The 11,412-nt window shown below is 50.0% G+C and overlaps 1 protein-coding gene across 1 annotated transcript; it reads left to right on the top strand.

The window, feature by feature from the left end:
* The first annotated feature begins 50 nt into the window (after positions 1-50).
* LOC116499493 (EF-hand calcium-binding domain-containing protein 12-like) lies at positions 51-8,089 on the top strand. Its single transcript, XM_032204243.1, has 10 exons — positions 51-97; positions 300-408; positions 816-974; positions 1,874-2,131; positions 2,318-2,512; positions 3,240-3,393; positions 4,191-4,417; positions 4,981-5,194; positions 5,914-6,079; positions 7,357-8,089. The coding sequence occupies exons 3-10, from the start codon at positions 960-962 to the stop codon at positions 7,517-7,519; spliced, it is 1,392 nt and encodes a 463-aa protein (XP_032060134.1). The 5' UTR covers positions 51-97; positions 300-408; positions 816-959; the 3' UTR covers positions 7,520-8,089.
* The last annotated feature ends 3,323 nt before the right edge of the window (positions 8,090-11,412 follow it).

Here is an 11,412-nt window from a genome sequence, read left to right as displayed (position 1 = left end):
CCCGCGCTCCCTCCCCTACAGCACCTCCTTCCCCCGAGGCCGGGGGCGCGGCGGGCGGAGCGAACCCAGCCCGGGAAAGAAGCCTCAAACCTCTTGTGTAAGTGCGCCCGTGTGCACCTTCCAGTGTTGAGATCTTCTTGGTGATTAAATGTTGATCATTATCCCAGCAGCTGCGAGTCATGTGCATGGTTCTTTAGATTTCCACGACCCTGGTCTCTCCGTTTGGAGAGAGGGTGGAGAAAAGAAACCCTTCCTGCACTCAGATTCACCTCCTGACTCCTGCTGGTGTGTATTTTCAGACTGTTCCCTGTATGTCCAGACACAGAAGGAAGGCAGCACAAAGAAACTCCCCACAAGAGGCTTAAATTGCCATTGCTTACTTCTGAAGATCATAGACACACAGGACAGGTATGTAATATGGTCCGAGGTAATTTTTGTGTCTCTTTTGATTGTAGATGATCATGTGGGGGCATCTTAGGAAAAGGATGTACGTGCTAAATACTTAGTTGTTTACTGTGAAAACATCCCTTTACTGGGGGGTAGTAAAGTAGCCCGTTTTGAAAAATAGCTCGTTCGTGAGTTAGTTCATTGGTCATAACAGAATGGCTTTCTGGTTGCATCTGTAAGAACTTGGGAGCAAAAAATTGCTGACAAACCTTCAGGGAAAAATAGAGAAGATGAGGGAGAGAAGAACACTATTAAAAAAAAAAGAAAAAAGAAAAAGGAAAAGACAAGGGAAAAGAAAACAACAACAACAACAAAACACACAAAAACAGATGAATAACTGCTGTTATTGCATTTCTGGGTTCCTCTAGGAAGCACGCTCTGTACTGGGGGTGCAGGTTGGAGGGAAACTGGAGGCATCTGCGGCCAGCAAGGAGAAAGAAGAGACCAGAGAAGCAAAAAGAGTCACATTTCCAAAACTGCTGGAACAGCAAGATGAGGGACAAAGGGATGAGATGTGGATGGGCCAGGTACGGGAAGCCCTGTAAAGCATCCCGCAGGGTAGCATTTTGCTGGCTGGGGGGAAGCTGAGTTGTGAAGGTCTCCAAGTCCCGGCAGTATTGCCACCTCTAGAGAGCAGGGCACGTGGCTTTTATTCCCACTGGCACATTGCCATGAGGAAGGAATTCCTGGTAGAAGCCAAGGGACACCAAGAGCAGTCTAGCAGAGTGAGGGCAGAAGCATACTCTTTGTCCCTTGACAGGAGGACACCTTTTCCCTGCCCTGGAACTTAAGTCCAGTGGCTTGAGGCAGCTCCCGATGCAGCATGCTGCAGGAGAGCTCCAGGAGCAGCTGTTACTTCTGGTCTCTTCAGTTAACATGAAGAGCACTAAGACCATTTTTCATGAGCGTAACAGCTGATGTTTTGTTCCAGCTGCTCTTTCAGGGCAGGGAGCCAACACCTTGATAAGAGGCAGGACACACGTGTCTTGACGCTGTTCTGTGACTGCCTGATGGCTATTTCTCAGTGCTGTTGTACACCTGGGATTGGTGGCAGGCCCAGACACCCTTGCCATCTATAGCTCAGAAAAGCCTCAGCGCAGGAAGTCCCCTCCAAAGCCATTATAGCGATGCGATCTCAACACTAGATTTTGTAAGAAGCTCATCTGCAGTTAAAGTACTAACATAAGCAGCGAGCATATGACTGATGGTTTGACTAATGTCAAGCCAGAAGTGGTTTTGGAGCAGGGTTTCAAACTACACCATGGGAGAAAACTGTATCCAATGCTTGTCTTTAAACGGAAAGCAAGTAGGTTTGCTCCACGCTCCACATGTCGCATTCGTTTTTGCTCCCTGTGTGGCAAGACCAGACTCTCCCTGTTTGAAACCAGCTCAGGACACCAGCTTCTGTCATTCGTCTGTTTTTCAGCAGCGACAGGAAGAAGAAGATAGCCTCAGCTCCCCAGAGATCACCTGTAATACAAAAGATGATCTACAAAAGCTGGAGGCTTGGATTCAGGAGAGGAAGCAACTCCGGTCTCAGCTGCAAAGCTTTGGAGATGTTGAAAAATGGCTGAGTCATAAACCTACCTTTACCAAACTGGAAGAAAGAGTCAGGAAACGAATAATGGCAGCTAAAGTAGACCAGAGGGCTAGAAGCAAGTCAGTCGAGACCGACAGGCCAGACGTAAGTATACCTTGTGTTGTGCCACTCTTGGGATTACTGTACTTCATCTCTTGTGGCCGTGCCACGGCCTCAGCATCTGCTTGTAAGTCGGCAGCGCGACGCTGCTTTATCCCAGCCACTTTGCATCTGCTGGCACAGTGATTCTGGATAACGGTGATTTGAGGGTATTTTCTAATTCCTTTTCAGTGTTCACCACCACCAAGGAGCCAGACCCGGAAGAAGGGTAGCCTTCCCCTTATTTGTGCACCATACCCTGAAGCTCTTATTGCACTGCATAACCTCCTACACCAACAGAAGTTGACAATGGTAGACATCTTCAGAAAGGCTGGAATGGAACAGAGAAAGATCATGAGAGCAGACTTCATTAAAGTCATCAAGGAGGTATGTAGGGAAGAGAAAAGTAAGGAACTGCTGCAACTTTGCCTTGTTTTGCTGCATGCCAACCCGGAGAAGTGGAAAAACTCCAACTTCCCTTGTGTTACTCTCAGAGGATGGCTCCCACAGCCTGTGAAATGTTGAAGGGAAGAGGAAGGGAAGGCTGCAGAGATGCGAGCTGTCACCCAGACTGAGTCCCAGGAGGGAGTGAAACTCATTGCCTCATAGTCTCTAAAGACAGTCAGCGCTCAGTAACATGGCCTGAACTGGCATCAAGTTTCTTCGTGTTGATACTTGGTCTTTCCTTGGCCAGTTTCATGTGTCTGCCCGCTGCACTGCCTTTTAGTACCTGTTGGCACAGCAGAGCTCATGCTGAGCCTCACTTTCCACAGGCTGCAACGGTACAGAACTGTCAAGAGCATGTCCAGGTCTGTTAGGGTTTAGCAGTTCAGGTGTTTTCTGATATTCTGTTCCAAGCCAAATTAGCTTCTTGACGCCCAGATGGCTGAGAAGTTTGGCACATTGAAAGCTGAGAGCTCAGCAGAGGACAGCAAAAGACCAGTAAATTTTTCAGTGCTTGGTAAACTCATGTAAAGCTTAAAGCTCAACAGGTTGCCTCTGTGCCTTTTCTGAAAAAGCATTTAAAACAACAGCAAAGCTCATCTCCCCCCTACTCTGGGCCAAGCCTTGTTTTTTTATTGATCACACTGTTGCTTCCTGTTTTGGCTGCCAGACAAAAGTTCCCATCAGTGACAAGGAACTGGAGGATGTGGTCATCTTCTTGACTTCTTCAAAGCGGAGGAATTATATAAGCAGTGAAGATCTGATTGAATGTCAAAAGCAGTGGCAGGAAATGAGGAAAGGACAGCCCAAAGAGACCAGCGAAGGTGAGAGGAGAACCCTGGGCTGGGAATCTATATCCTTGCAGATGCCCTAAAAGTACACAGGTGGCATTAGGGAATGCCAAAGTAGATCCAGAATATGGCTCCTTGCGACTATTGTCCTGCAACGCGGTTGCTGAAAAGAGACCTCTGGGGAGAAGCTAAAGAATCCAGGGGAAGTGCAATACTCAGCCCATCTGTGGAAGACAGCTTATCCGATCTTTTAGGTTTGACTCAGAATCTGAACCCTGAGGTTTAACCTCCTGTACTGGATTTTATTGGTTAGCGTTGATCATCCGGCTGATCAGAAGCAGACCCTTTCTCCAGCTGTTGAGGGCAGCTGGACAATGCAGATTCAAAGGTCCTACTCTTTAAAACCTAGCCCAAACCTGAAGGCTTGCCATGGTACCTGTGTCATTTTTATCTGAAGGTAATGGCAACATTCTTCTCACATCTTGGAGAGAAGAGGCATTTTGCTGCTGCGTTGTTGTACTAATTGTTTTGTAGACTAAACGTGTATTGCGAGCATGAAACAGAATGGGGCAAAGCGGAGATGGGAGTCGTCTGTAATATGTGTGTCTGGATTGAAAGCGAAAGGATGCTTCCATTCAAAGATCGTCATCTGTTGGGTGCTCCAGACTGCACAAAATGCCAAAGCTTTTTGCCTTATAAACATTGATCAGCCTTGTTTTTTTTTTTTTTTTTTTTTTTAATTATTTTTTTTATTTATTTTTTTTATTTCTGCTACTGTCTAACAGGGTTTCTCTGAGCTTTTCATTTGTTTGCTTTTTAAACTGCTGTAGATGCACAGCCTCGGGTCCGGAGAAACGCTTGCAAAGCTGCCACTTCTCCACCTTCTGCTGGGGACAAAGCTGTGGGGATGAAGCCTTGCTCTCCCACGGAGCCCAAAGAAAAGCTAATACTCTTGGAAGTGCCCCCAGTCAACACTGAGCCAGGCCGGCGACATTTACACTGGGATGAAATGGAAGAGATTGGAAAGCGCTCAAGAGAGAGCAGACGGCTGGAGAAGGTAGTGTGGCGGGAAAAAGGCGCACCTCTACGTGCTCGCGAATGTGGGGTGGGCAGCAAAGGAGAAGGTTGGAGATTGTTCTGGATATTACCTTCTCAGTAGTCCCTTGACCACATCGTGCCTCACAGCTGAGATGCTACAAGCTGTCTCAAACAACTGGTTTGTCTTCTGAACACTCTGGTGATGTAAACACTCTTTTCTGGGTAACTGAAGTGGCAAGAAATGGAAGTTGAAGCAATGTTCAGGTGTGGGGATGGAGTCATCTGAGCTCTAGTGAACCTGACACAATCAGAAAAGAGATGGTGGCTGGGAGACTTCTTTCAGCTGGGGCACCTATGTCCAGTATGCTGCTCTTGTGCTTGGTGCTCTAGGGAGCGTCTGCCTGTGGGCCTGGCACTGGAAGGGAATGGCACTCCCAGATAAGCGCTTGGTCCCATTGCAGGGTGCTGAGTCCCATCTACACGCACTTCTGAGATGGATCCGTGCCTGTAGTTTCTCCAAAGGGAATGCAGCAACTCCAGGGCCTCACTGAAAGCTAACTGGGACCATTGCTTTACTTGCAGATCAAAGACAGCCCGATAGAATGGAAAGAAAAGTGTCGGCTGGTGAGATCTGGGGATGCACCCGTCGATGAACACTGCCTGCCATCAACTATAGAGGGTGACATGGGAGCACTGGTTGACCACTATCGCAGAAATGCCGTTGTGAACTATCTGAATTGCTCCAAGCAGTGCAAGGAGCGTAACATCTGTCTCACCGACAAAGCGCTGCAAAGAGGTAAAGCAAAGAGCAAGGAATGTACTAATGTGAACGTACTAAGCCTGACATGCTCCTGCCTCTTCCCAAGACCCAGAAGCACGATGCATGTTCAGGGTGGGGCACTGCTGATGGAGAATGTTTGCAGCCCTTGGAGGGCCACGGCAGATGCTGCTGATTAGGATCAGCAATACCATCAGCAGGGCCAGAGCAGGGCTGAGATAGCAAAGAGTGCTACGGAGCAGCCAGGGCCACGTCCCCCTGGACTGGTAGCCAGGGTCAGACACGAGTGCAGTTAATGAGGCAAGTTCATGGTGATGGGGCAGGTGCAAGGTCAGGCAAAGGTCATGGTCAGACCATGGTCAGGTTCAGCAGGTCCATGGCCAGGCACAGCTGTGTCAGAGCTGTGTCAGCTGGACACTGCTACACCTGCAACGTGAGCGAAGGGCTGAGCTGAAATGGGGCTCCTGAGCCCAGGGCAGGGCATGTGGGAAGAGGCCCCATGTGAAGTTGGCCAGGGCCATCATGTCCTCTCAGCACTTGCTGGGCCATCACGTCTTCCTCCTTTCCAGAGCGGGGCCATCTTTTCTGTCCCCTCCCGGTCAGTATCACTGACCAAACCCAGGTGACCTGGATCGGCAGGGGGACAGGCTTGGGGCAACAGGAGAACAGAGTTTTCTTGGCTATTCAGCATTGGCTGTCCATACACCATTGCTTTTCTCTGTGCGCTTTGTCAACAGGCCTGCTGCACCCAGGAGACAAGATCATCAAAGAAGGAGAAGACGTGAGGAAGATCAGGCAGCCTGGAGGATACTACAGCACAGGACATGCTGACGCCACATCTCCTCTGAGCATGTCCAGGTCAAAAAGTGCATCAGGAAAACAGGCCAAGGAGGCAGAAAACAGGTTGGTTCAAAGAGGGCTTATGATCAGTCCCTTCCTGCTGCCCTGCTGTGCATCAGCTCCCACTGCATCAGAGGCGGTACTGAGGTATCAAAGTGGAACGTTAGGGTGCTGCAAGGTAGCAGCAAGCGATAGCAGAGGAAGAGAGATCTCTTCTCAGCTACACGGCCACTGCTGTGTTTTTGCTGACTTGCGGGGTTGCAGTGGTGCTGGCGAACAGCTTCTCTGTACTCCAAACTGCAGAGATGACAGAACTTCTCACCTAAGACGGTCCTCGTCAGGCCAACCCAACGCTTCTTGGAAATCCTCTCAGAGAATGTTTTTTCTTGCGTAAGAAAGGCAATCCCAAAGACTCCAGCTTTGGATGACTGGAGAAGCTCTCCAGTCGGGGGCAGAAGCAGCCTGCTACAGCAGCGTGCAGCCAGCAGCCAGCTGCTCCTAGTAGGGCGGTGCTTCGTTCCCTCCCATTGCACCTCAGTTCCTCTGTTGCTCTAGAACACTGACCCTTCAGAGCGTTACTAACCGTTGCAGGAGAAAAGTCAGATGCAGGTGGCAGATCTGTTTTACTGAGCAACGTTCTTTGCATCTCAACATTTATCTGTAGGATCCGGAGATGCAAGTTTTCTAGACATAGACACAATGTCAGCCCTGAGAACAGAGGCAGTTTGCCCTAATTTTTCTTGCATCTCAGGTGACCCACAAAAGCTTTTCTTCCAAAACGAGTCCAAGTTCTTTTGCTGTCCTTGTCCCTGCTGTCTTCGGACTCGTACTGTCCAAGGAGTTCATGAGTGTCCAAAGGTCTTTCCTGACCCATGAAACTGGGATGTCCACTACCAGCTTGGTCATAGCACTTGCAGCACCTTCTTTAGTCAAAGTGATTCCCAAATCCGACTGAATAGAAAGACTCAGCCTCACAGCTGAGCTCATGGAAGAAAGGCAGTCCTAAAGAATCCAGCTTTGGAAGACTGGAGAAGCTTTTGAGGAGAAGAAACACTTTGCAAAATAGAGCACAGTCTTCCTAGTTCATCTCAGAGAGTTTATGTACTACAGTGATAGGCAACACATCAGTTCTCAAGACAGCTTCACAAGCTGGCATTTCCAATGTCAGTCATGTAGAAGAAGGACAGGCAGGGGTTTCCAGAAGTCCTAGCAGCTGGTTCTTGTCAGGCTCGCATTTGCCATTACTAGTAATATCAGTGAAGTTGCCTAGAATTTTATTTCCATAAAACGTGCTACTCTCTCTGACTGTTTTTTTTTTTTTTTTCTTTATTTTTCTTTAGGCGTCTTGAGAAGAATAAGAATCAAAAGTCAAGCGACAATAACTTCTGGCCAGGCCATCTCCTGGACAAGATGCGCCTGTACTTTCCAGATAAGGAGCCTGACAGGGCACACGCCTTGTTTAGCTATGTTCACCCAACCAGGCCTGCCTACCGTGGCATCTAAAACCCTGGCTACAGGTAGTTCATCAGAGCCAGGATACTTGGCCTCTAGAGACACTCCATTTGAGAAAACTCATTTCACCTGAAGTTCTTCTCCTAGCGGCATGAGATGTGTGCACAGCTTTGTGACTCATCAGGTCAGCTCATGGGATCTGGGCCAACTTCATGGAGAATATCATCAGCTCTCCTGAGTTGCAAGGGGTTTGATCATCAAGTCTAACAGCTGGCTTCCCACAGGACTACCTAAAAATTAAACCATATATCTGACAGTGTTGTCCAAAAGCTTCCTGAACGCCTTGTTTAGCTATGTTCACCCAACCAGGCCTGCCTACCATGGTATCTAAAACGCTGGCTACAGGCCAGGACAGAAGTTGTCTGAGGTGTTAGCCATGGCAAACAGTGGCTGCAGTAGGAGAGAAAGAAAGAAGAAGGAAGGACATGGAAGAAAAGAACATGAAAAAAAGAGAAAAGGGATTGCCTTAGGTTGCGGGATAGACTTGCAACAGTCAGAGCAGGAATGACAGGATCCAGGGGTATTTACCCTAGCGGCTTTAATAAAGCTAGAGAACAAAAAGAGAGGCTTGGATTTTTTGTTGGTTACTGGAGCCTCTTTCTCTGTGCTAATCCAAAAATTGAGGAGGAGTTGAGGAGGAATGGAGACAGGTCCCTGCTTGGCTTCGCAGGCGATGCCCCCCCCTACCGGCCCCATCTTCTCAGGTGCCCTTACACAACAGATTTGAGGCCCTGGAGCTTGAGAGACTGGTAGGTGAGGATGAGGTAGAAAGTCTACCCAGGAGGATGCCTAGGGCGAGGAAGTCTACTCCAAGCCTCAGGACTGCCTCCACCAAGAAAGAAAGAAGGGTGATTGTTGTAGGTGACTCCCTTCTCAGAGGAACAGAGGGCCCTATTTGTCGGCGTGACCCTACCTGTAGGGAAGTCTGCTGCCTCCCTGGGGCCATGGTCAGGGACATTACCAGAAAGCTTCCCAACCTGGTTCGCCCCTCTGACTATTATCCTCTTTTGATAGTCCAGGCTGGCAGTGATGACATTGAAGAGAGAAGCCTGAAGGCTATCAAACGGGACTTTAGGGGACTGGGTTAGTGGATGGAGCGGGAGTACAGGTGGTGTTTTCGTCTATCCCTACAGTGGCAGGGATGGGTACAGAGAGGACACGGAAGGCCCACCTGATAAACACGTGGCTCAGCGTCTGGTGCCAACACAGACATTTTGTTGGTTTTTTTTGACAATGGGGTGCTTTACTTGGCACCCAGCCTGATGGCCGCAGACGGGTCCCTATCTCTAAGGGGAAAACGGATTCTAGCCCAGGAGCTGGCGGGGATCATTGGGAGGGCTTTAAACTAGGTAAGAAGGGGGACAGGGCTGAAACAAGGCTTGTTGGAGCTGTGCCAGGGGGAACAATGGCAAGGCCGGGGGAGAAGGTAATGGCCCAACTGAAGTGCATCTACACTGATGCACGCAGCGTGGGTAACAAACAGGAGGAGCTGGAAGCCATCATGCAGCAGGCAGGCTACGACTTGGTTGCCATCACAGAAACGTGGTGGGACCACTCTCATGACTGGAGTGCTGCAATGTCTGGCTATAGGCTCTTCAGAAGGGACAGGCAGCACAGAAGGGGTGGTGGTGTGGCTCTCTGTATTATATTAGAGAGTGTTTTGATGTTGTGGAACTTGAGGCTGGGAATGATAAGGTTGAGTCCCTGTGGGTTAGGATCGGCGGGAAGGCCAACAAGGCAAGCATCCTGGTGGGGGTCTGTTATAGACCGCCGAACCAGGATGAGGAGACGGATGAGGAGTTCTACAGGCAGCTGCCAGAAGTTGCAAAATCGTCAGCACTTGTTCTCGTGGGGCACTTCAACTTCCCAGACATATCCTGGAAGCACAACACAGCCCAGAGAAAGCAGTCTAGGAGGTTTCTGGAGAGCGTGGAAGATAGCTTCCCGACGCAGCTGGTTAGTGATCCTACCAGGGGAGGTGCCCCGCTGGACCTTCTCTTCACAAACAGAGAAGGGCTGGTGGGAGATGTGGTGGTTGGAAGCTGTCTTGGGCAGAGCGACCGTGAAATGGTAGAGTTCTCTATTCTTGGTGAAGCCAGGAAGGGGACCAGTAAAACCGCTGTATTGGACTTCCAGAGGGCTGACTTTGAGCTGTTCAGGACACTGGTTGGCAGAGTCCCTTGGGAGGCGGTTCTGAAGGGCAGAGGAGTCCAGGAAGGCTGGGCACTCTTCAAGAAGGAAATCTTAATGGCACAGGAGCGATCTGTCCCCATGTGCCCAAAGACGAGCTGGCATGGAAGAAGACCGGCCTGGCTGAACAGAGAATTGTGGCTTGAGCTTCGGAGAAAAAAGAGGGTTTATAATCTTTGGAAAAGAGGGCGGGCCACTCAGGAGGACTATAAGGATGTTGCGAGGCTGTGCAGGGACAAAACTAGAAAGGCCAAAGCTCATCTGGAGCTCAATCTGGCTACTGCCGTTAAAGACAACAGAAAATGTTTTTACAAATACATCAGCGCAAAATGGAGGACTAAGGAGAATCTCCATCCTTTACTGGATGCGAGGGGAAACTTAGTTACAGAAGATGAGGAAAAGGCTGAGGCGCTTAATGCCTTCTCAGCCTCAGTCTTTAGTGGCAAATCCAGTTGTTCTCTGGATACCCGGTACCCCGAGCTGGTGGGAGGGGATGGGGGGCAGAATGTGGCCCTCACTATCCATGAGGAAATGGTTGGTGACCTGCTACGGCACTTGGATGTACACAAGTTGATGGGGCCAGATGGGATCCACCCGAGGATGCTGAGAGAACTGGCAGAGGAGCTGGCCAAGCCGCTTTCCATCATTTATCAACAGTCCTGGCTATCGGGGGAGGTCCCAGTGGACTGGCGGCTAGCAAACGTGATGCGCATCTACAAGAAGGGCCAGAGGGTAGACCCGGGGAACTATAGGCCTGTCAGTTTGACCTCAGTGCCAGGGAAGCTCATGGAGCAGATTATCTTGAGTGTCATCACGCAGCACTTACAGGGCAACCAGGTGATCAGGCCCAGTCAGCATGGGTTTATGAAAGGCAGGTCCTGCTTGACGAACGTGATCTTCTATGACAAAGTGACACGCTGGGTGGATGAGGGAAAGGCTGTGGATGTGGTCTACCTTGACTTCGGTAAGGCCTTTGACACTGTTCCCCACAGCATTCTCCTCAAGAAACTGGCCGCTCATGGCTTGGACTGGCGTACGCTTCATTGGGCCAAGTGCCGGGTCCTGCACCTGGGGCACAACAACCCCAAGCAGCGCTACAGGCTGGGAGATGAGTAGTTGGAAAGCTGCCTGGCGGAGAAGGACCTGGGAGTATTGATTGATAGTTGGCTGAATATGAGCCAGCAGTGTGCTCAGGTGGCCAAGAAGGCCAACAGCATCCTGGCTTGTATAAGAAGCAGTGTGGCCAGCAGGTCTAGAGAAGTGATTGTCCCCCTGTACTCGGCTCTGCTGAGGCCGCACCTCGAGTATTGTGTTCAGTTTTGGGCCCCTCACTACAAGAAGGACATCAAGGTGCTCGAGCGAGTCCAGAGAGGGGTGACGAAGCTGGTGAGGGGTCTGGAGAACAAGTCTTACGAGGAGTGGCTGAGGGAGCTGGGTTTGTTCATCCCGGAGAAGAGGAGGCTCAGGGGCGACCTTATTGCTCTCTGTAGGTACCTTAAAGGAGGCTGTAGCGAGGTGGAGGTTGGTCTATTCTCCTGCGTGCCTGGTGACAGGACGAGGGGGAATGGGCTAAAGTTGCCAAAAGGTTTGTTAGGCACTGGGGTTGGATGCCCAGGGAAGTGGTGGAGTCACCATCCCTGGCAGTCTTTAAAAGACGTTTAGATGTTGAACTTAGTGATATGGTTTAGTGGAGG

Source organism: Aythya fuligula, chromosome 28, assembly GCF_009819795.1.
Source record: "Aythya fuligula isolate bAytFul2 chromosome 28, bAytFul2.pri, whole genome shotgun sequence".
NCBI classification, from domain to species: domain Eukaryota; kingdom Metazoa; phylum Chordata; class Aves; order Anseriformes; family Anatidae; genus Aythya; species Aythya fuligula.
This window is presented reverse-complemented; position numbering and strand designations above follow the sequence as displayed.